Below are 25,963 nucleotides of genomic sequence, written 5' to 3'. Positions count from 1 at the left end.
CAATCGAAGCAGGACGATTATAGGGGCTTAATCCCAGATGATCTCTCTGCTCTCAAAGCCACTACAGCACAAGTCTATGGAGCAATGTGTGTTTTGTACAGAGGTTATAGGATGAAGGAACGCACAGACACATGAATGAACTGTCAATCATGAATGAATGAATGCAATGTTTCATTCATTTAAGATCTTCTAATCCCTTGTTGTAATTTTGTGTACAAGACAACCTCTGCATGATAATCCATGTTCATCTTTCAAACTATTTTTTGGTGATTTCCGTTGTACTAATTAGTCTCTTGGTGTGGAGAATCAGTGCCTGTGTAATTATTTCTATGATGCAATTTTGCTCATTAGCGACAGCGTTTGAAATGAGAGATTTTGGTGTCTTTGCTCTCACAGCGAGGAAATAATCTGCTCTCGATGTGGGATGTAACCTTTATTGTTTTCCAGATATGAGTTTTACTAATATTATCTGAATCCAATGAAGCCCCCCTGGCTGTAATCCCTGAGTGAAGCTTGGTACAGTTCAGAGGAGATGGTTTGAGTAAAACACTGGGCACTGGGGACTTGGCATTGCATTAACCCAGACCTTGACCGTGCACTGTGAGGCTGCCCAGTGCTCACAGCTTGTGCCACTCAATAAGTGCAACTGCTGTCTGCAACAAAGCAAGTTTAGCTCAATGATGGTTTACTTATAAGTCTCTGAGGTCACACCAAAGGTAATATTTTTTGGTTTTAGTAAGAAAAAAAAAGAATGCAAGTAAGTCAGCAAGTGTACAGGTGATTTGGTATTATATCTGAATGAATGGCAAGGGTTTGTCAATAATTGAACATAGAGAGCCCAAATTCTGGAAATAGTGTGCTATAAGACTGGATACTAAATAAAGATATATACTCACAAACTGACAAAGAAGCCAATGCGCAAAATACACATTGACATACCTGTGTCTGCCCACTGAGGTTACGGTATCTGTCTTCCTGCAATAATTCAATTTCAATGACTGTTAGGCTAGAGCTGCTACAGGTAAGAGAACATAAAAATGGTATTGCACAAGCTAAATCTTGTTATTGCTGCATGTATGGTAGCTGGTTTATTGTCAGTTATATAGCCTCTTCTGATTTTATGGCTATACAAGACAACAAACTAATAATAATAGATACTATGAAAAACACCAGGGGAGAGATTTTGTCCCTTAGAACTCAATGTTTGTGTATTTCAGAGGTGGTACATCTGTGGACAAGGTCATAGTCCTGTTGATGTTTGAGATTATATGAGATCCAGCCTCTCGTAATCTCTACACATGTAAGCTGGCCAGGCTGCAGCACAAATCCCTCACTGTCCCTCCTTTCACAGATAAAAGATGCAGATTGCTTTGCACTATTCATTTTTTGCGATTCAAAAGGACACCTCACATCAGCTGTTGTTCTTCTGAAATCTTTCTCTTTTTTTTGTTTCAACAAAAGACCAATCAGGGCTTTTATAGGCGATACTTTACAGGTTCTCATTTGACGCCAGACATCTTCGAAATGCTTCAAATCTTTGTGCACCTGTAATAGCTCTGTATTGTTACTTAGCTTCTAACTAAAGAAAGAAGTATATTTTCTTGTTTTTGGAGTCTAGACATCATGTTTGCGAGCCGTGGTGGGTCAGGAGGAGGTAAAGGAGGAAAGTACTCTGTAGAGGACCTGTATGGCATCAGTAAGAAGCCCAAAGCCTCCTCTTCTTCTGGGAGTATTGTAGCCAAGGCCCGCAGTACTAAACCGCAGGAGAACAGACATGAAGAGGCCCTGGCATCTCAGATCCTGGAGGCAGCTCACAGACTGGTGGAGCGCAGACGTCTGGAGCTGTACCTGCGTGAGTGTGGCCTGTCCCTTGCCGAGTGTGAAGCCCAGCGCTCTGCTATGGTCTACAGGTGAGAGACACAAACAATGCAGAGGAGACAGGATGGGGTGTTGATGGCGGGTCAGGACCAAAAAAAACCCCTGCAATATTTGTATTTACCTTGCAGGAGTACATAATTGTAATTTATGTTGTCTACTGTTATGTTTTTATTTGGAATTTGATATAAACACACATACATTACATAACAGCTGAAGTTATTTGCAAGACGCAGTAGATACAGATTCTAGGGTTGTTTTAGTCTATTTACATATGCAGTCATCTTACATTGTTGGATGGTTAGGGTTAGTGGGTTTAAAACTGTTAATGTTAGAAACACACATGACATGCTCAACAGTGGAGGATACATGTGGCCGGACTGGTTATTTGTAATAGACCGTTTACAAACCAAAAAATATACATGCATATAATAAAATACTAATACTATTAGTGGTCCTTTATAATATAATGTATAAATATTTCTTGAGTCTTCTGTCCTAAAGGTGGTATTTTGTTTTACACACTGCCCTTTAAAATATAAATTGTGTTCTCTAGATGGCAGTGTAGCACCAGAAACTATAGATTCAAACAGATGCACATTTCTCATCCTTTAAAGCTGCCCAGTGCACTATTCAACCCCCACCAACTTAATATAGCAGTATACTATTATACCATATCTATATGCACTGACATAGCATCCGGCTTAAGTTTACAACCCTATATATCTACTCCCTGAGAGCCACTGATTCCCAGACTATTTTCGTACTGACATTTTGACACATATAATGAAGTGTGGCATCAGCTTGACGAGAAATCGTTATATTTTGACAAGATATTTTTGATTTGTTTGTGGATTAAATAGAAGCTTAAAGCATTTCATGACTTTTTTTTAGACTGTCTGTTTTGACAAACTTAAAGCAGCATAATTTTTAGACATACCAAAGCTTTAGAAGAACAAGATGTCTGACAAAGAACTTCAAAGTTGGAGTTTTCAGAGAGGATAAATTTAGCCAGTAGCCCTCCCAAAGCTATGCACATTTGATGCAGAGGCGCGGCACAAACAATCGTCTTGGCTGCTCCAGAGTGCAAAGCAGCTGTCATCTCCAGCGCTCCCAGCCAAAAGGGACAATGTGACAGATGTGTTTGTTCTGCGGCTCGAGTCGCATTAGCTTAACCCCAATGGACTTTTACATGACATCTCAGAGAACACAGGACAGGGCATCTAATACACAAGGATGGCCAAGTATAGAAGGAGCCATGCCAAATATAACAAATGTTTAATAAGACTGTTAATTGTACATCTAAGGTACTTACAATGTTGTAAGTACATTAGTATTTTCTTCATTTCAGAAGAGTAGTCAGAGAACATTGACTTACAAAGTTAAAATCTGGTCACTGTATATTAAAATATTGAAATCAGCTTACCAAGTAAATAACTAAGCCTACCCTACCTTTTCTTGAAACATAATCCTAAACATTGCCCTAAATCTTGTATTCAGTCCTGGATAGTAAAATACAGCAGGCATTTAACTAAGTGCTGGTGACCTTCTGTGTATGTGTCTATTGATCTGTGAATACAAACCTGGTTCTGTGTTGTGTGTGTCACACTCCACTATTTGCTCATTTTGGAGAGATTAAAACATGCACACCCAAAGCTAAAAAGAAGGCTACCCTGTGCAACCCAACATCATTAACATATATTGAACATTTGCCATCAAGTAGTTAGCATTAATATGACTCAATGCTCAATAACGCTCCCTCATGGTGACCTCATTGCACTGTGAGAGGGCCATGTGGGTGCTGACTGTGTTTTAACAGGACAGAAGATCATTAAATCCTCTCCTCTTTTCAAATGTCACTGCGGATGGCACGCACTTTGGTCTGTCTCTGTACAGATGGAAACTTTTCCATCCCAACTTGCTCTAAATGGGTCCTAAAAAGTGCTGATTGCCTGACACACTTTGCTGCCTGTGCTTTCCCGTTGTGGAGGAGGCAGAATTCTTTCCCTTCGAGAACAGATTATTGACAGCAATGAAAAAAGGGGTGTGCTGTGTGCATCTGCAGGAGGCTTTCCAATCCTGAGTGAGGCATTTTCATTGTCATTTTTCTATAAGATCTATATGCCTACGCCCTGTGTAGTGTCATAGGCCTAATCTGGGCAATTGACAAAGGGTGGCAAGAGGGTATGTTATCATAGTGTATAGTTTGGTCCCTCCTGCCTCCTGCATCCTGTATTTCCCCTCCCTTTTGTTCTTGTGTGTTCTTGTCTGTCTGTGTGGAGCTGGGCGGAGTCAACACTGTCACACCTGCTCACACCTGCTCATCAGAGACTTTACTCATCTGCTGCAGTACTAAAGACCACTCTCTTCCTCCTCTCTTTGCCTTCTGTGCTACAAACCTTTGGCTCAGTTTATTGAAACTTCCATCAAGCAGACTCGACAACATGTCCAAGTCATGGAAAAGTATATAGGAGAATCTCTAGCTGCTGGATTAATCTGTCCATCTTCATCTCTAAGATCTCCAAGATTTGTCTCTAAGACCATGAATACATTTCTGTAGACTAAATAATGTAACTGTCAAAAAATATGTACCCCCTGCCAAGCATTCAAACCCCTCCAAGGAGCTACAATATTTACAAAGTTGGACCTTAGGAACACCTACTATTTGGTGCATATAAAAGCATGGGACAAATGGAAAACAGCATTCAAGACTCCTCTAGGACATTTCGAGTATCAGGCGATGCCCTCAGGACTCACTAACACTCAATGATGTTCTGAGGGATTTCCTGAATCAATTTGTCTTTGTATATCTGGATGACATCTTAACATTTTTACAGAACAAAGCTGAACATCAGGTCCATGTTTATCAGGTACTTGAAAGGCAGCTGAAGAACAAGCTTTTTGTGAAGGCTCTCTAAAGTCAGTTTTTTGGGCTTTATTATCAAGAGTGGGCAATTCAAATCTGATTTTAAGAAGGTCAAAGCAGTTACTGAGTGGCCAGTATCCAAAAATTATTAGAGACTTCAGCCACATGGTGACCCCTCCTGAAGCAGACTCTGCCTTCAATCACCTTAAGGGACTTCAGAGCCAGTGTTGCGCAGCAGTTCATTGTTAAGGTGGATGTGTTGGACTATGGACTGGATGCTGTTCTTTCCCAGAGATTCGAGGGGGGACATGTCCGCCCATGTGCTGCCTTTTCCCGGCGGTTGACTGCAGGTGAGATAAACTATGATGTCGGCAACAGTGAGTTACTGGCAGTCAAGGTGTCATCAGAGGAAGAAGCTAAGCAACCTTTTCTGGTCTGGACCGATCACAAAAATCTAACATATTCACGGAAAGCCCTTTGAGTATTGTTCTTTAACTTTGTACTCGTCTATTGCCCAAGATCTAGACATATTAAACCAGATGATCTGTCTAGATATTTTTTTGCAGAAGAACCTACCGGCGAGCCTGAGCCTATCCTAACTTCTGGCAGAATTGTCGTTGGATTTACATGGTCATAGAAGGTCATAGAGGAGGCACAGTGCACACAACCAGATTCAGGCCTTGGTCCACCAGGTAAAGTCTTTGCTCCAGATTCAGGCCACGCCAAGTCTTGCAATGGACATGTGCCTGTCATCTGGGTGTCAGTCGTATACTTTCCTACGTCAACCCTTCTTTTGGTCATCAATATACAAGGACACTGGTTCATATGTCACAGCCTGCCACATTTGCACCCGTAGTAAATCCAGTGACAGTCCACCATCCAGGTTACTTTTACCACTACCTGTTGTACTCATATTGCACTGGATTTTGTTACTAGACTACCCCCCTCTCAAGGTAATACAACCATTTTCGCAATAGTGGATCCATTTTCCAAGGCTGCACTTTTCATTGCCCTGCCTAAGCTTCCCAGAGCTAAACTACAAATTTATTTATGAATAATGCTGTCAGTTGCATGGAATATCTATGGACAGTCTCAGATTGTAGCTCACGTTCAATGTTTCACGTTCAATCCCTTGGTGCTTTTTTAGTCCTTCCTAGGACTTCAACCCTCAGACAAATGGACAAACTGAAAAGATGAATCAAGACCTCGAGTCAGCCCGTTGGTGTGTCGTTGCTTCCAATGGCTCCACATGGAGTACTTACCTGCCCTGGTATACTCTGTAACTGGTATGTCTCCCATTGAAGCATACTTCCTGAACAGGAGCAGGAGCTTGCGGTCCCTTCCGTCCAGAATCACCTACAACGCTACATTGAAGTCAAAACACGTGCATCACTTCTTAAAACCATCCTTCAAAATAAGACAATGGCTGACAAACACAGGGGTAATACTTCTTGTTCTTGTGTGTCCTTGTCTATCTGTGTGAAGCTGGGTGGAGTCAGCACTTCCTGGAGCCTGTCACACCTGCTGCAGTACAAAAGACCAGTCTCTCCCTCCTCTCTTCTCCAGATCATCCATTTACCTTCTGTGGTACAAACCTTTGGCTCAGTTTATTGCCAACTTTTTTTTTTTTTATTACACCTGCTAATACTCACCTCTCCTCTGTGCAGACCTTCCAGTACTCCGTTCCTGATCCAGTGCCTCCATTTGGCCTGCTCCAGACCCAGACCATCTACTTACCTTTTTGAGCCAAATAAACTTTACTTTTGCAATATGTCTTGTTTCTGCCTAAGGATTTTGCCTCTGTCCCCTGACCCTGGGGTACTGGAGGCCCATAAGTGGACCATATGAACTTTCATGTTCAGGGTTTCTGAAATTCCACAAAAATGTTAGTAGCCTATATTTGACACTTTGACATTGGCTATTGGGCGAAAAATGTATTGAAATAACACTGTGCAACTTTCTGGAGTTGGCATGCCACCTGGATACATCTGGAAATCAACAGAACATTCTCCATGGAGATACGTTTTATACCATACTGTGAAATATTATAGGCACAGGAACTACATTTCCATGGAGACAAGCAGGTGGGGCCCTGCTCCAGGCCAAGTAAGAGTCAGGTTTGTGGAGAGGCAGGCCAGTTCACAGTATGTCCAAGTTTCTCAGTGCAATAAAATCATCCAAAATGGACAAAATAGTGTAGTTTTTGGCTATACAGTTACACAACAGGGCTTTAAAATTATTCACAAATTAAGGGCTTGATTAAAATATGAGACATAAATATTGGTTTGGGAAATCGTGTTTTTGAACATCTTTGTCCCTCTACAAGTTCCAAGTGCCACATCATGTCACATCAGACGGGAAATGACGCGAGGCTTTGGTGATGATCCACTGCCTGCATGTGTTATGTGGTGAAGTCAGACTGCCCCTAAAATGCCAATACTTTGCGTAAAATGTCTGTGCGTAGTGGGTGTGGTAGCTAGTGAACGCCGTGTGGTTAAGTAGGGGGTTCTCTATGTGGAAAAATATTCAATTTGTAAACTATTAGGTTTATCACTATGGAAGACAGTGGAATTCATTAGATTTTCCTCACGCCTTAACTAACAGATCCATTAGGGTTTTATATGATTTATGCCGCTGGTTTCTCAAAAGAAAACACTGCTGCTAAAATATGATGGAAGTGCTCACACCCCACCGAGAGAGAGAGAGAGAGAGAGAGGAGAGACAGAGGGGAGGGGAAGCCAGCGCGCCGCAAACCCCCACATACGTAGCTTGTGTGTCGTGAATATATGGGAGGAAAAAAAACATTAAAGGTAAGAGAAAAAAGCCAAAGTGTTGTCATTAAGCTTAGAGGCGTTAAATTGCCGCTTAGGATGATGCGATGTTTGCTGCAGATCCCGTTTTGAGCCAGGATGCCGGTGTTTTGTTTTTTTTTTTCCCAAATCACCGTGTGCACCGTGAGATTTTTTGGGCGAATATTGGGACACCTGCACAGGCATTCTTAGCCCACTGCTGCCGTTATGAGACCCCGTCCTGCTACTGCCTTTGAAGGTAACCAGTGTTGAATTCAGGCTTTTTCCCCTTTCATCTTTCATCCTCTTGTATCTGACGCTGCGTAAAGGCTGGGCGATGCATCCATTGGCTTTCCCTCTGTGATTTCTGCCTCACATCAGCTTCATCATAGACTTGTTCTGCTGGTGTTGAGTGAACTGTTTTGTGCGTGCCAGACAACATGCCTTCTCGTATGTGCCGGAGGTGCAGGGATGCCAGTGGCCGACGTGGTTGTGTCATTACTGCAGTGCACTCTGGAGCTTTTAAACTGTGCACAGACACTAGCTGAAGAGAAGACAGCGAGCCGGCAAGTGCTGGACCAGCCAACATCATTCATCTGAACCAATTATGAATTTGGAGACAGAAACAGACTGTATGAAGACTGGGATTCCCATTGCACTATAATGTAAAAAAGGTTATGGGGTTTTCCCTTTTCGGCACATCCCCAAAATCCATCTGTCAGAGTGACTGCTGAGAGCTTACAAGCTTCCTGATGTTTTTTGGAGGGCTGCCCCCATGCATTTTGTGAGTGTGAAAAGTCCCAGCATCTTTTGCCAGCTTTGCATCAGCAGACAGGAGCAGACGGTAGCGCTGTGTGTGTCATGTTAGAGACTGGACACTTGCCTGCCCCTTGTCCAAAACTGTCCATTGACCTCCAGCCAAAATCTCCGACCAGAACACTTTGTACGTGAATGCTGTGCCAAATATCAAGGAAAAACTGCCTGGCAACTTCAGGACAAACATTTTAAGAGACTCAATATTACAGAGATCAAACACCCTAGAGAAAGGACAACAGGGTCAGGATGCAGGTCTCATTCGCCTGCACAGAGCACAACCTCAAAAGTCGAAGTGAGGATCGACTTTGTGGCCTTCGCACCGCCCCACCACCAGGCGGCAGCAGTGGAGGGGTGGGGGGCAGCAGTGGGGGAGGAGGGGGAGGAGGAGGCAGCGGAGGTGGTGGAGGAGGTGGGGGCAGTGGAGGAGGATCTGGAGGCAGTGGACAGGGGAGCAATGGGAACTACATCTCCCAAGGGTCTGTAAAGATCAAAGATGCCCCAGCATCAAGGCAAGCCCCTCAGGGACACGCCCACATGAAGGAAGCCATGGGAAGACACACCACCATGAAGTACAGGTGAGTATGTGTGGGATTCGGGTAATGTAAGATGACTGCGACACTGCATCTGCTCCTTACATGTGTGTGTGAATGTCCAACTGGAGAAAAACAAGCTCACAGGACTAAGTGTCTCAAACTGAACCATAAATAGGGTGACCACCTGTACTTTTTTTAATGCCCTGTGCAGCCATTTACGCCCCTCTTCACTAATACTACCACTCATTTTTTATGTGCCACAGATTTAAGAAGTCAACACTATTACACACATTTTGAACACTCAATTCTGACTTTTGAGATGTATCATGGGATAAACTATTCCAACCAAACTGAAATTAGTGTTATGGCATTGTTTATCTAAGCTTTAATTTCCAGTCCAGTCCCACCATATCCCAACAGAATATTCAACTTTTTCAACTTTTATTAAGTCTGAAGTGGTTATATACCTCGACAATATAACATTATTTTAAAATGGTAGAATATTTAAACTTGTAATAACTGTGACATAATAAAATACAGTTGTAAAAGTTCATCATTCTCCCCACTACATCGAGCGTCTATTGAGAATAGGAGAAGTGCAGGAATTAATCCTGATTTAGACCATAGCCCCAGTTTCAATTTTACATCAGAACAGTTCAAAGTTGTGAAAAGTTAAAGCCATAGGAACATAAAACTCTCTTAAGATAATACTTGCAGTCTTTGTCTGTGTAGGGAAAGTGGTCTTCTGCATTTGCCCTCTCTTTAGATTTTATCCTGAGCTGAGCAGAACTTTTTCTTTTCTTGAAAGTTTAGCTATGGCTTGGATCATTCATTTTAGGTCAGTATCTCAATGCTATTGACATTATTGACATTATATTGATAGAATTACTTAAATTTGCAATAAAAAGTCATTCTTATTATCAGTTGGGCCATTCAACAGGAGGCCTGAACAAAAATTGGTCTGAGGGACGCATTTGGCACTTGGTTTAGGAGTTGGATACCCCTTTCAGTTATTTATGTATCGTTTTGAAATAGTGGCTTGAAGGAACATGCAAAAGTCATGAAGATGTTCAGGCTCTTGTGGATTTTTTTTAACGAGTGCGTCAGAGGAACATGATAGTTCATGTGTGGAGTTTGGAGAGAAGCCGGATTGAGGTGGTTGTAACAACAAGATATATTATAATTTATCTGTATTGGTACATAAGTATTGGTTTTAAAGCCTTCAGAGTGAAGAAGACCCACGATGAGATTGATGTAGAGAAAAGATATAAGAAATAGATTTAGATGTTGTGTAAGAAGAGAGGGCAAAAAATGAAGTGTCCCCAGTCTCAGTTAGGCTTACTAGAATGTACTACACAGTGACCTATGGGGATGCCCTAAAATATACATTTGATTTTGTAATGTCCCATTGTGAAGCGGATAAAGAGACCCAAAGGTGAAAGGTTAATTGTAAGTTAGGACATATTAAAGAGCTCTGAAACTGAGATGGTTTGCATCTCAGATTGATTGTGTCGACCTTTTGACCTAAGATAATCTCTTAGGTTCTAAATCTACACCATGAGCATTACTTGCAAATCCTGCATGAGTAACAAGGTCACAGGTGACGCTGTTTATAGATGTGTCTATGAGTGCACATGGTTGTATTATGAACACTTATTACACAATAGAGGTAGTAGAGAGGTTGCATTGGTAAAGCAAGGATCCAAGACACTGTTTTTATCTCACAGAACACAATTATTTACATCAAATAAAAAGGTGCACCAAAAACTACCTTCAACTTAAAAAAAAAAAAAAAAAAACACAACAAAGAAAACACAATAGGGTATTTATGCATGTTCATACACACAGTAAATTAACTTTTTATTATGAAAATGATGTCATAGCGACCTCAAAACGTGTTAAGTTTCTTGAAATAACATTTCTTTATTATATAAGTTTTACATATTTATTATTATATAAGTTTTACATTTTTATCTTATGGACATATGTTTGGTCATTTGTGGTCATTTAGAACTTTACAGTGAGAAAAAGTCAATGTAGACAGTGAATCCTCTAAATTGAGAACTTCATCTGCATATTACCTCAGCAAACCTACAGCTATTTTACTACACTTTTAAAATGCTTACCTTCACAGGCGCTTATATAATCTACAGCAAAGCTCCATATTGTTATGGGCGATAACAGAAAGTACAGTGTGTACAGCCGAAGCCCCTGAGTCTGACTGTAGTGAGGTTCACGGAGATGGGCGTTAATAAAATGCATGTCTGCAATAGTTCTGCTCCAGTCGATGCAGGAGTCCAGTTTTACTTGTAATTTTTATAAAAGCCAATAATGTTATAATAAACCCAGAGGAGAAAATGTCACAAAACAAAATGTTTTTGATGCAGTTTTCAGGAAATGTTCAACGATTTATTCTTCATGCATCCTGAAAGCCTCTTCTGTCGGCAACAGTATGTTCTTTGAAATCTAAAATAATAGTATCTCTGAGGACACTGAGTCTCTTGTGAATCAGGTAGATCAAGATCTCATTTTTCCATTAATAAGTGTTTAAAAAAGGAAGGAGCCATAAGGCAAACCCAGATTCTGCTCACAGTTTTCATTAATTGCACACACAGTGTACTTGTGAGTGCTGCACTAAGCTGCTTTCACTGCTGCTGTCACAGGGAAGTGTCACTAATAGAGAAGGCTGCGGCTCAATAAGTCTATCCAGCATATGGCCAGCTGCAGTTGCCCGTGGCAACACCCAGAGCATTGCCTTTAGTTTTTGTGTGTCGTTCTTCCCAATCAGTTCAGATCGTCTGTCCGTTCTGTCAGGCGGCTGTGCAGGTCCAACACCCAAACCCACAGTCGCTGTGTTACACTTGTGTCACTGACGAACGGAGGACAGGAACAAGCAGCACCCGTCTGCTCATGGCACCTCCTGCTCTCTGCTATCACATAGTCGCCATGCTCTGAAACGAAGATCAATACAATAAAATCTGTGTAAAAGATTGAAGTTCAAAATCTAGTATTCACATATGTAGTCAATCAAAATTTGGAGAAACCTGCAGTCAAAGTTGAACCTCAATAATATTTTATTTGAAAATGAAATCCATTCAAATATCAATTTGAACCTGTTGGAATAATCCATCCATCCATTTTCTTCCGCTTATTCGGGGCCGGGTCGCTGGGGCAGCAGTCTTGGAATAAGGACACATTATATTTGTTACAAGAGTGGCGGCACATTTATAATGTGCTTATAAACTTGACAAGTTTCTAACGCTTTACAGTAGTTCATTATTCATTCGCACAAAAGTGGTGAGCTACTCCTGAAGCCGCGGCCAATGTCACCACCCATTGCCATTCAAGACAAAGTTGATTGAGCGTCCTAGGACAGGGGAGGACGATTGTTTGAGCTGGTGAGAGCGAGACTCAAATGACCAGCCTTCTAGGTAAATGTATTTGGCATTGGTAGAAATGGCTTTACTGGTCTAAATACTTTCAAATTGATATTTGCTTCTGGTTGACAGCTAAAAACATCTTAATGTGTTCAAAGAACCCCTTTGAAATCTTTTCTACCATGGATCACTCTTGAACGAATGGGCCACTACACTGACCACCAGTTGGTATTGAATAAAAATGGCACTGTCTCTCCTGTGGGGTTAATTTTCAGAGGGGCTCACTGTAGCTGTTTGCTCTGTTTGACGACATGTTTCTGGTGTTTCATGCTGGGCCATTAACCTGAGGATTCATCAGCCTCTGACGGGTCACACACCAGAGCATCTGCTGCCACTTAGCACTCCTGTAAGCCCCTGCTGTCGCACCAGCGCTCTCTGCTCCACTTTCACTCAGCGCAATCTTTACATTCATTTCATTTCAAACGTACTTTATGTTTAGTTTTAAATGGGAAGCTTGGGGGTAGGGATGCTCCGACCCCTTACCGGTATCAGATATCAGCACTGATACTGAAAAATTTGTTGGATTGGTTATCCCCCTCCAAATATTGGTTAGACTTATAAGTTGATGCAATAAGACTATTAACTAGTCATAGTTGGCCCAGAACGTCTCATAATCTGTCTTTTATTTATACAAAGTTGTTCTGTAGTTACTTGAGATATAAATAATAAAGATGCTTTCAGTCTGTGCACTGTCTCTGTCGGTCGATATCGGGTATTGGCAGTGTGTGTGTGTGTGTGTGTGTGTATGTATGTAGGGGTGTGTGTGTGGGTGTGTGTGTATATATATATATATATATATATATATATATATATATATATATATATATATATATATATATATATATATATATATATATTTGGGTTGCCAGTTTCAATGCTCTCACTATAATTTAACACCTAAACCCCAGCTCATGCAGACAATCATTAATCAGAAAACAACCTTGTATTAGTACTATCTACAGGTTTAGGTCCTGGCAAACCAGCTTTAGTTGTGATTGTAGTGCCCTTGTTTTAATTGGAAGAGTGCAGGCTACATACACTTCCTTTAAGGGTTCCATAGCTAATACATTTTGATGTGACATATAATTCTTTTGCAAACAAACTGAACAAACTGAAACTGTCTTTCAGCCTTCAACATAGAAAAAATACCCTAACCTGGTTGTTAGAGGTAATTATGCAATTCGTTCTATATAATTTTCAAATTAAATAAGTCCATCTCTTGCCTTGTATACCGCTCTGTCACTGGGTTCGAAAACAATAATTACAGACCTATTTTGGGACACTTGGAGGGGCAAATGTCACATGGGCTGAAACTATGTCACTCTGTTTCCACGGTAACCAGACTCTTTTTCTCAAACAGCAACCAGGAAACAGGTCAGGTGTGTAGTCAGTGTTTGCTGATCTGTATTTTTTAGGACTAAGCATAGCTTTGGCATCGCTATTCTATTGAACCAACACGTTACGTAAATGTATATGTGCTAGTATAGACATGCAGAGGCATGATTTTGGTGCCCTTCTACATTTTATCAGCCGCCAAGATGGCCCCAAAGTCTTCTCTCTTGCCAACAATTGACTGCCTTGCTCTGAAAATAGGCCATCCTTAATGTTTTAGGTCTCACATGGATTGCTATTGATGTACCTAAACCCCCCCAGACCAATTATATGAAAATAATGGTTGAGGCTGCACAAACAAAAAAACTAAAAAAAATCACTGTTCAAGAGTCAGGCGTAATTCTTATACATTTGTTCATGTCCCCCTAGACATCAAATAAAAAATTGTCCATTATCCATAAATTTGTTTCATGAACTTGACAGTATCTTTTAACCTGGATCCTCACCAAAAGCGATCACATCCAAACACATGTCTAATATTTCCCTGTCTTTTTCATATCCAGTGCAGTTGAATACCTCTGCTAGTTCCAATTGGACTTCTCTATTACATGCAGCGGGCATCCGAGTACAAACACACTTCTCCAGATGTGTTATTCTGATCGGGGAGATGTGAACCATGGCATCTTAATCGTAGTTCCCGGGTTTACATGCATTTTTAAAATTCTGTTTTATTTGGACTAGGCTAGGCTTACAGTTTCCCTGGTGTGCATGTACATGTAGTGACTGACCTCTCCTGAAATAAAACTATAGGCTATAATTGTATTACTTTTTTGGCGAACAACCCCTACACAAATCAACAATGTAACACTACTAATGAGCACAATTTTTGAGACTTGTATTTGCATGAAAAGATACAGCGATGTAGAATATTATACACCTCCATGGCATGATCTTCAGCAGAGGTTTACATAATTCTCTTTTTCGACTTGTGGTATTAAGAGTATGCGTTTTACTTAAGCTGCGTGGAGTCACTTGGGCTTATGAACATGCAATTTAAATCCAGTGTAATATATAATCTGTGCATCTGAAACATGTTGTACATTGCAAACCAGTTGCATTGCAAATCTCCATGTACTTTATGCTTAGAGGTTGAACTGCAGTATATATTTGCACTGAAAGTCATTTTTTTCCCACTGTTGGTTTGCCGAATGGGAAGTGATGGCTGTGAGTGTGATTTGACAAGGCTTACGTTTTGTCAGCTCATGTCTGTGAATAGCAGGGTGTGATGGCAGCATGATCAGTACAAAGTCGTCAACAGTATACAGGAAAACTAGAGCCTCTGACAGAGGGCACAGGGAGTATGCGGGGGCAGGAGGGCAACATTTTTTCTAAGATTCTAGGTCACAATTTTGATTTTGGCACGTTGTATGCAGAGTGTAGCACAAAACATCTGCGCCGAGGGTACAAATCATGTTCCATGTTCCATATTGGCATACTGAAATTAATAACTCATTTTGATCATGTAAAAATGATAATAAACCATGTATTCAATGTCAGTTGAGTTACCAAGCCCATGGAAGTACAATTACAGCAATACATTTCTTACATAACATTAAATGATCATGACAGTATTCAGTTATATCAAGTATTTCTAAAATGTCTTGATTACTTTGTTTTCTGTCCATTAAATAATTATGTTTTTATACTCTCCCAAGAAAAGAGTGAGCCTAAATGGAATAATTACAAGCGCTAAAAGTGAAAGTCTTACCTACATCTCTAAAGTGTAAAACGCAGATTCACTGTGACAGAGGAACAGCTGTCTGTGTGTGTGTGTGTGTGTGTGTGTGTATGTGTGTGTGTGTGTGTGTGTGTGTGTGTGGGTGTGTGTGGGGTGCGTGTGTGTGTGCTTCTCAGCTCACAGCATGTGTACTTTATAATTAGGACAGCCCCAGTTTCTTTAGCATTGTAATATAACCAAATGAAAGCATTGCACTACGTGGCAACTTGTTGTTTAGCCTGATTCATTAATAATGGCTGACACGAGAAGTAGAGCACTGTGTCTTCAAGTCACTTCAGGTTGATGTGCTTTCGTAAGAGGCTTGCACTGAAAATGCAGGCTCACCTACTAAACAGAAAATGTGTTATACCTTTGCTCAGTGTTATTTAATGTCATTTGTTGATTAGTTAGTATATAAGGGGGTACAAAATATTTATTTTTCATTAAAGTACAGGTCTTAAATTTGGTAAGGTGAAAAGACAAAGGGGTCCTTCAGTAATCCAAGCAAGCCATTAGACTAAAAATAAAATGACTTTATTTGGCTTGAGTTTTCTAACATTAGCAGTATCTGATTTCCACCCACTCAAGCTGCAAATGCCTGGCTCTTGTCCTGTAAAAAATAAAGTATTATTCTATGTGGTTATGATAGAAATACTTTTAAAATAGTAGAGTTGGGTTGTAGAATATTCATAGTAACAGATTTTCTGTTGAACACAGCAGCAGAGAGACTGACCATAACACTTTTCTTACAGCAATTCTTACATAGTATCATACCACATACGTTCTCACAGTTTTATTCTGTGAATGTGGCACACACAGTTATGTGTTATTAATATCTCGGTGTGCTGGTCTCCGGGGAATTGCCTGCTCAGCATGTGTGTGGCATTTTATGAAAGCTGCTGAAAAAAATCCATGGTTAGCAGCTCACCATCTGTATGAAGAGTCTTCTCCTGTCTCAGGTGAAAACGAACTGTAAATGTCAGCGTAGGTTAAAATGCTGACTACAGTATGACGGAGCACCTGTGTGCCTCCATTCTCTGCCCCATTAATAATGAATTGGATGGCCCAATCTCTGTAATCACCTTGTATAGACTGTGTGATTTAAAACAAAGAGAAAATGGACAGAAAACATGGTTAGTCCGGCTTATGGAGGGTCCAGAGAAGCATCTGTGTTTGTGTGCTCTACTCTCGAGTGCATTCATGCGTGGCCTATGTAGATCTGTGCCTGTGCTCCAGTGTCATTCACATCAAGCGTGAATGTGCTGTAAAGCCACCCACTTATGAACTCGTCAAGAACCCTCTTCTCTGGACTCTTCTGACCAAATCTGTGTCAGTCAAATATGGGCACTCACTTTTCTCTGCACTGTACAAAGTATAGGCATATAGACCACTCAGTTTTCTGTCCACAGTGTAAAGTATAGGCGGGTAATGGCTCATGTGGGAGACAGTGAAGGAGAAGCATGTGCTCAGACTGATAGTGGTTTTACTGCAGCACTGCAGAGCTGAGAGGGAGGAGCAGCCATTCGCACAACAATCACAACTGCCCACAAACTACAACATCAGACTACAACAGCAGTCCTCACCACTGAAACCAGCCTGTTTCTAATGCAATAACATGTTAACTAAAGCCTTCAGTTTTATAGGCTTGTACTCTCTCATTTCAGTGTGTGGTAGAATTTGTGGTGGCTACCGCTACTGTTGAGTCAGAGTGAGGTGTTTGTCACACATTTCTGTTTTGATTACTGTAAATGAGATTGAGAACAGCACATGGAGCAGACAGAGGTGGTAAACCGTAGATTGGAGCTCGTAATAGTAAATTATTTACATATTGTCTAAATATGAGGCTCATACTAACATGGAATGGCCGTGCATGTTTTTTTCTCAAATCATTATATTATATCTTTGTTTTGCAGCACAATAGCTGCATTATTTTTGGGTGACTGGCTTCAAGAAGAGTAAAAATAGCCTCCAAAAGCCTTGGCAAGCCAGTTTTATTTTCAGACCACTGTTAAGCCCTGTTTAAGGGTGGATGACTTAGTGTTCTTTACAGACAAGTTTAACATGTGACACAGCTGAAGATGACATGAATCTTAAGGGTTAACTCTAATTGGCCGACAGCAGAGGATCGGGCAGTTCCTCAAAAACAAGTACCAATGTGAATTTCTGCTAATGCTATACGCTGTATGTTTACATCTTCAAACAGCACTGCATATTTTACTAGTCTTTTTTTATCATTGAAGCGCATCCACATTTCCCTGGATGCTTTCATGTAGTCCAAGGTTGGCAATGCCTGCTTACTAAAACCTTCCATTTGTGATCTTAAATAAAAACCATAATGTCATAGTTGTCATAGGACTAACTGCTGAACAGATAAATGAGATACATTAGATTTAACAGCACTCACTAAGCCTTGCCCTTCAATCATTATGTTTTTTTTTTTCCTGCCAGTGTTCAAAGTCAGGATCTTAGGTGCCGTCATTGGCAGCTGAGCAGTTCCGCACCATACAAGGAATATTCTACATCAAACACCTTTTTCTGTGTATAACGCTGCTGACCCATTCACCTGTGTGCTATTTCCTCTGCCTTTTTAATGTACCGGCACAACAATATGTGCTTCACGCCTACACAAGTGCATATGTGGAAAAAATATAATTCACAATCCTACACAAAACGGCTGGGGCCCAGTGGGACACAAATGCTTACATATGCAGGAATCTATAAATAGCTTAAGGTCAGGCATTAAAAATAGACAGGCGCAAATAAAAGCAGGACTCATTGGGCTGCGTCTAAATGCTTTGACAGTCTGTCTTTGTGCATTTGGCTATTTGTGGCAGAGGCAGACAGGCAGCAAGCGCACAGGGGAGTAAAAACCAGAGTTGCTGTTCAGATCCAGCTGGCTCCTAGGTTAATTAGACTTAGGGCCACATCCCGCCTGTATATGTACACCGTGTATCTCTTTGCCCACCATCCGAAATTCAGCTGTCCTCATAACTGAATGTGACATCTGCTGTAATGGACCACCCCCTTAAGTTTATTTTACAGATAGTTTTGGCTCCAAAATGGGACTCTAGCCCGGCCAAGTCGCCTCTAGGTGTTTCCCCAGCGCAACCGGTATCAGGCTGAACTGTTAACGCAGCAAGAATAAAAGGTCAATTGCTCAGAAATAATTAGAGGCAGTAGTTAAACCACAGGCAAGATTCAGGTTTTCAGAGCTGAGAGAAAGACGATATAGGACTGGTATACAAGATTTCAAAGTTTTATTCACATTTCAAAGCGAGACCAAAATAAAAACAATGAAAGAGACCTAAGCTGATCATTAACTATTAGAAATGACTGAATCTCAATCTTGATTAAACTATGATTGTTTACACAGCACTATAAAATAGATATTAGATATAAAATAATTCGTAAATATGATGTTTTTTTATCTCTTCCACAGGAACCTGGGGAAATCAGGTCTACGAGTTTCTTGTCTAGGATTAGGTAAATACACGCCATACATTTAAGTGACTTGTTTTCTTTTCTTTTTTTTTGGCACACCTCTCTAATTTCTGTCCTCTGCGTTATCCAGGAACATGGGTGACATTTGGTTCACAGATCTCAGATGAGGTAAGAACTGAACACATTCACTTATTTCGAATGCCCAAATAATCTTGATATGCTGCTTTGAGAATCCATTTGAACTGAACTGATTAGCAAATATTATCACTCATTATGGAAACTGTCAGTGGGTGAGTTATAACTGACAGAAAGGGAGCTTTTTTTTGGAAGTGTATGTGTTAAAACGTAGTAAAAATCGGCAAGTTGATGAGAAAGGGACTCAGAGCTGCACAATATATTGTAATTGAATCAAAATTGCAATTTGAGTTGGCACTGTTACCAAATCACAAAGGCTGCAATCATTTAGATAAAAGAATATCCTCTGCAAAGAACAAAATATCATGTCTTTTTATAGAAAAATCTTGCTGTGCCTGTATTTTATACCTGTATAAACATTCATTGTTCAGTCTTCTCTCAAATGTTAATGTTCCTGGAGTTGTTTACATTGTGTACTCTGAATATAATCCTACCTTTTATACATGTATCACAAATCTAATTGCAATTGTAAATTACCGTAGATATCTTTCTCCAAACTGTGTAGCCCTATTAGCCAAGTAATCTTAAACAGCAGAATATATGTGGTCTGACTCTCAGTATTACGCCTGAACAGTGTATGAGCCTACTTTGCACTTCTCAATGCCCTTCACAATGCCCTTGGATTATTAAGACTTTGTCTGATCCTTATGTGCTCAGATGGCAGAGAACCTGATGACCATCGCGTATGAGAATGGGGTGAACCTGTTCGACACGGCGGAGGTGTACGCCTCAGGAAGGTCAGTCTCACTTCCTCCAACATCCAATTAAAACTTTGGCTTCTCTCTCCTCCTTCTGCACACCAACTATTTTTAAACTCGCCACCAGACTGTGTGAAGAAACTACTGCTTTAACACAAATAAACAGCGCCATTATTTTATTTGCAGCTGTGAATAAAATTTGACTTTATGATGGCATATGGAGATTTATGGTGTGAATTTCTTTTATCCTCAGAGCGGAAATCACTTTAGGAAACATTATTAAAAAGAAGGGGTGGAGGTAAGGTCTCTAATTTATAGTCACTTATAACTAGTCATTATAAAATATAGTTGTTCCAGTGACACTATAGATATAATTGTTTTATTTATGTATATGTATTTATCCATGTGTGTTTACTAATATTCAGAATGTACACATCATCTCAGTGGTTTATGTTTTACCTTTTGCAGACGCTCAAGTTTTGTCATCACAACAAAGATTTACTGGGGAGGCCAGTGAGTAGCCCATTCAAACTGTAGAGAATCAATGTACACACTTTTATCACTGCAATAATGTTCATGTGTTTTGTCCACAGAGCAGAGACTGAAAGGGGCCTGTCTAGAAAGCACATAATTGAAGGTAGATTGATTTATCCTCCATTGTAACAGTGCTGTTACCATTGACCATAGATTGTTTTTACTTTCTATGCGTTTTACTAATGGTGTATTGTCTTGCTTATCAATGCAAACAATCTTTTTTTTTACAGTCTTTAACAGGCCAAACTTATTTATATATATATATATATATATATATATATATATATATATATATATATATATATATATATATATGTGTGTGTGTGTGTGTATATATATATATATATATATATATATATATATATATATGTGTGTGTGTGTGTATATATATATATATATGTGTGTGTGTGTGTGTGTGTGTATATATATATATATATATATATATATATATATATATATATATATATATATATATATATATATATATATATATATATATATATATATATATATATATATATATATATATATATATATATATATAATGTTTTCTTTTTTTCAAATTGTTATTTCAGTCGTTTGAGAACCATTGCTTCAAACTGATCACAGTGTATCTCTTATTGGTTTAGAGTAGTCCTCCATTTGCATAATCTAAACCAAAATACACAAGGTCGAACCATGACTTTTCCTGCCCATTGAATCAGTGCCCTGTGAAATGACTGCTGCTGAGACGTCTAAGAGGCTGCTGGCATTGTGCACACTCATCTTTTAGTTTATACAAAATGGATGGCCTTGGGCTGACCATTTAGTAAGGACTTGAATTGGCTGTCTGACTGTTATTGCCATGACTCTTTTGATGGAAGGATGTTGCATAATAACCAAAAAAAATGCAGTTTAAACTGTTACGAGGCTAGGGAGGGTCACTGCAGGGCTATTTTCATAGGACTATATCCTGTTTATCTGAATATTGTGGAAAGTGTACATTTTGTTGTTGTTATAGCCCTGTTGCTATTAGTTGTCCTGTTGTAGATCAAGGACCTTTGCTGTCTGCACCTGGTCTTCCTGTAGTGCTTGAATGCTCAGTATATTGAACAATAATTTATAATAATGTATATTTCACACATTCACATGATGCAGAAGACATATTGGCTCTTACATGTTGAAGTCATAAATAAACAAAAATATGTCCATATAAAAAGAAAAATAACAGTTTTCTCTGTTGGTGATTGCAGGTTTACGAGGATCCTTGTCGAGACTTCAACTAGATTATGTAGATATTGTTTTTGCCAACAGAAATGATGTTAACAGTCCAATGGAGGGTGAGTTTCTTAATATGTGTATTTCATTGTGTTGATTGCTTAAAGTTACATCATGCAAACTCTCTTCTGTCCAGAGATTGTACGCGCCATGACATTCGTAATAAACCAGGGTATGGCCATGTACTGGGGCACCTCACGCTGGAGTGCAATGGAAATCATGGTGAACTCTCTTCTATGAATGTGAAAGCTTTCCTGGCCACAAGTGCAAATAAGTGGGGTTACATTTTTGGATCTTTTTTTTTTTTACAGGAGGCGTACTCCGTAGCACGACAGTTCAACCTGATTCCACCCGTGTGTGAGCAGGCTGAGTACCATTACTTCCAGAGGGACAAAGTGGAGGTGCAGCTGCCAGAGCTCTACCACAAAATAGGTACAAAAACACTTCCCAGGTCCTATTTAAATACAGTGTTATTATTGATTGCGAAGGATTACCAGGGAGGAGTTACCAACCTACTTCAGTTTTGGTAAATATGTGAATGGCCAGACTAGAAAATGCTGATTTCTAATTGTAACTTAGATTGTACTTTTGAAGTCATACAAAAGTTACATTACTTTGTAATGTTTACTTTTACTTTGTGCCGCATCTGTTTATTTCTGTTCACAATGAAAACTGTTAAGTTGGATTTCAAGGTGTAGAACTGAACTTTACATAACTGAACTGTATATTCAAAAGTGAGCGCTTGGATTGGAACAGTCAAGCCTGGCTCAATTTAGTTAAATGGTTATGATTGATTAGGATTGATTTCACTCAAATTAATGAGCATGAAATTAGTTCGCTCTCCATCTAAGTGAGAAAATGAAATTGCTCTGAATCCATGCTGAAAATCTTTTGGGTACCACTTTATAATTACTGCACCTTAATTTGCCTTAATAAAGCATGAAGAAGACTTCATTTGTAATGAACAAAGAGTTTTACTAAAAATGATTCATGCTTAGCAACTACTACTATAAAGGCTGACAAAAGTGCAGTCATTATAAAGTGTCACCCTCTTTTAGATTTTTGTATCAATAATAAACAGGCATATTGTCCTTTGCCTTCTTCACTTGATCCTGTCCTATAAAAGTCTCAGTCCGGTGCACTCTGCTCCATCTAGAGCTTGTCTTGGACACTGTGGTCTTGACTATTGCACAGCTGGACTCAAAGGTTTCTCTTGGTTTCCTCTCTCAGGCGTGGGAGCTATGACCTGGTCCCCCTTGGCTTGTGGATTAATCACAGGGAAGTACAGCGACGGTGTGCCAGAGTGTTCAAGAGCAGCCATGAAGGTCAGTTTGATTTGAACTGCCTCTCCCTCTGGGGCCTCACTCAGAGTAATTCTCCTCCCAAGCGGCGGGGTGTTGAAGTTTGAAATCAGCACAGAACGCTACTGCCTTATTACATCTCTCTCCATTTGCTCTCTCTCCATTTGCTCTCTCTCTCTCTAAAGGGGTACCAGTGGCTGAAGGAACGTGTGAACAGTGAGGAGGGCAGAAGGCAGCTGGCTAAAGTGAAAGAGCTCCACCTACTGGCTGACCGCCTGTGCTGCACTGCTGCACAGTTAGCCATTGGTATGACACAGGCAAATACTCATACAAGAACTAAAACTTTTAATCACAGTTGGTCTGCACAATTACTCTGCAACACGGCAACAGAATTGTGCATCTGTTTTACATCTGTATAAGAGTGAGCACAAACTCAAAGTGAATGAATGTATATAAATATTATCAACTTAAAGTAAAACACATGAAAATACATATAAGTATAACATTGATAGATTTTTATTCCGAGCTTATGACAGAAAATATAACTTTCACCTTCAGTTTACACTACAAGTTACGTAGCATACAAATGTACTCTGTTATAAGTGAAAAACTAACAACAAACTAATAAAAGTGCTATTGTTTAGCTGTATATGTATTGTACACATATAAACATAGATATAAAGAACCCATTGTAACAGTAGTATGTAATACCTGTCCTCTGTCCCAGCCTGGTGCCTGCGCAGTGAAGGAGTGAGCTCTGTGCTCCTAGGGGTCTCGAATGCTGACCAGCTTGTGGAGAACTTGGGTGCACTGCGGGTAAGTGTGGCTAGTTACCAGTTTTGCATTTTGTTGCATATGACAAAGCCACAAATGACTGCATGCTTTTTAGGTCCTCATAACTGTAAATCCTTTTGAGTCCAAATTGAAAGCATGGTTGCGCTTCAGCTTGTGTAACAAATTGACATAGTTTTAATTGCATGAAATGTCTTAACGTTTAAAACCAATGTACCATAAAGTCTAGCAAAGTAATGAAAATTTGCAAATTGAATCATAAGGGATAAAAAAAAAAGCTCAATTGTTGAGGACCATCTAGGAGATTTTTACTTTGCAATAACATGCCTTTTAATATTGGCCATTCTGTACAGGTTAGTATCACTATAAAAACATTTGAATTGTTTTTCTTTTTCAGATATTGTCACAAATGACCCCTCAGACTATAACTGAGATTGATGCTCTGTTGGGTAACAAGCCACATTCGAAGAAGGAGTCCCGTGCTTAAACAAAACCAATCTGAGACTGGACAGACGCTAAGACATTGGGAATCACTGCTTCTGCTCTATACTCAATGCATGTCCTCTGCAACATTATGCTTCCAGTATTGGTGCATAACCATTTTTGCCCAATACATTATAACCACTATAAAATAAAAAAAACTCCTCCAATTGCGAAAAAAAATGGTCATATATTGCTCAGTTACTCATGGATGAACTGTTTCTGGACAATGGGACTCTCACTCACCTGTGCTACATGCTGTGCATTGTCCTCCAGTGAACGGTGCTTTCATCGGACATGAGCCTCCATTTCAGCTGCTTGTGAATCTGTATGATGTTTAGTCGCCAGGAGCCAGAGGTTGCCCTTGGTTACGTCGAGCCTAACATTTCCAATTATGTGCATGTGACTGGTCTGCCACGCTCACTGCTTCACAGGGTTGAGGACAATGGGTTAATTTTGAGTTTGGTCACAAGAGCTAATCCAGTCTGGTATTGCCTCAAGAATCTGAATCAGGCAGGTTACATGCTTTTGAAAGAGAAAGTGATTTGTTATGAGCATGTGGTGTAAGAAAATGCACATGTATAGCTGTAGAAGTGCAATGATCAAGCATAACATTATGACCACACAAGTGAAGAACAAATATTATCTACTTTCAATGAAAAAACTCTTTGAAGGTGAGGCAGCAAGTGCACATCTTGTCTTGATACTTACTCTATCCTCAAAATGGCAGCTTTTGTTGTCAGTGGCCTAGGGGTTAGGATGCAGCATACATGGCACATTGCCTGTTGCAACATCTTGAGGTTTTGCCTAATCTTTCCTCGCTCTTCATCAGATTTAGTGTTGTACTATCATATCGAAGATAGCTTACTCTTAATGTCCAAGGAATGCACAGTGGTGAACTTGCAACACTATTGTCTAGCAAGTGTTGATTTGATCATACAGAAGTCCCAGATATAATCACAAATAATGTTGGTCATAATGTGATGCTTGAACGGTGTATCTTATATCCTTGTGTGAACGTTACAATCAAAAACTGAAACTAGTATTAGTAAAGTCCCAACCCTGCCTTCACAGCAGTCTCTCGCCTCCTCTGTTTGTAAACTGTGCGCATGTCCCTTTAAGAGAGAATTGCCCAAACAGGGTTTTAATGTGGCATGGCTTTTATGGCTTATGTAGATTTGCAGTGCCCTTGTAAGCCATTTTGTACTCTTCTGAACAGTGTTATGATTTTGTGTGGTGGATATAGGCACCACACACATTAAGACTCCAGACAATGCTCTGTGCATTAACCTTTGTATCTCTCTAAACTGTATCAAACAATGGCACTGACCTTGAGTCTAACCCAGAAGGACTTTATGCAAACGTAACAGAGCAGAGGATCTGGACACTGTGGATAATAGTTTTACAATAATTTATCAGAGTGAAATTCTGTCTTTTGGGGGTAAGATAAAGCAAATGTATTAATATAATTTTATTTATTTATGATAAATAATCTGTCCATGTACATTCTGTCGCTCATGTTACATTGATTTTATACTACCATGTACATGTATCTATTTTTGTTGAAACCCTTGTAATTTAGGAAAGTCTTTTTTCCTTTACTAAGTTGTCATGAGAACAGCTCAAACCCTTGGGGGACATGTTGAGAAATGAAATAGTTTATGTTGATGTGTAAATACCTGATGACAGTGAGAAGCTGATGGCAGTTTACATAAATGGAGGCTGTGGTTGAACTGGTCTGGCAACATGCTGCCTCTTCCTGTGACTCTGTGACAACTGTAGCCTACGATGTACATACAAACTTCAATCAACTCTCAACATGTACTTTTGCCTGCATATC

The 25,963-nt window shown here is 39.8% G+C and overlaps 1 protein-coding gene across 2 annotated transcripts; it reads left to right on the top strand.

Moving 5' to 3' along the window:
* Positions 1-1,408: 1,408 nt before the first annotated feature.
* LOC117382021 (voltage-gated potassium channel subunit beta-2) lies at positions 1,409-24,278 on the top strand. 2 transcript variants are annotated; one of them, XM_033979093.2, is made up of 14 exons: positions 1,409-1,910; positions 18,865-18,908; positions 18,997-19,034; positions 19,719-19,798; positions 20,013-20,057; positions 20,228-20,272; positions 20,353-20,396; positions 21,526-21,612; positions 21,687-21,772; positions 21,862-21,982; positions 22,781-22,875; positions 23,037-23,157; positions 23,579-23,667; positions 24,041-24,278. In XM_033979093.2, exons 1-14 carry the CDS (start codon positions 1,624-1,626, stop codon positions 24,128-24,130), a joined length of 1,272 nt encoding a protein of 423 aa, XP_033834984.1. In that variant the 5' UTR covers positions 1,409-1,623; the 3' UTR covers positions 24,131-24,278. The 2 variants fall into 2 exon arrangements, with proteins under 2 accessions (XP_033834984.1, XP_033834982.1); XM_033979091.2 differs by lacking the exon at positions 1,409-1,910 and adding an exon at positions 7,540-8,921.
* Positions 24,279-25,963: the final 1,685 nt, after the last annotated feature.

The sequence above is a fragment of the Periophthalmus magnuspinnatus genome, chromosome 14 (genome assembly GCF_009829125.3).
Source record: "Periophthalmus magnuspinnatus isolate fPerMag1 chromosome 14, fPerMag1.2.pri, whole genome shotgun sequence".
Lineage (NCBI taxonomy): Eukaryota > Metazoa > Chordata > Actinopteri > Gobiiformes > Gobiidae > Periophthalmus > Periophthalmus magnuspinnatus.
The sequence above is the reverse complement of the archived record's forward strand: the minus strand, read 5'-3'. Positions and strand labels throughout refer to the sequence as shown.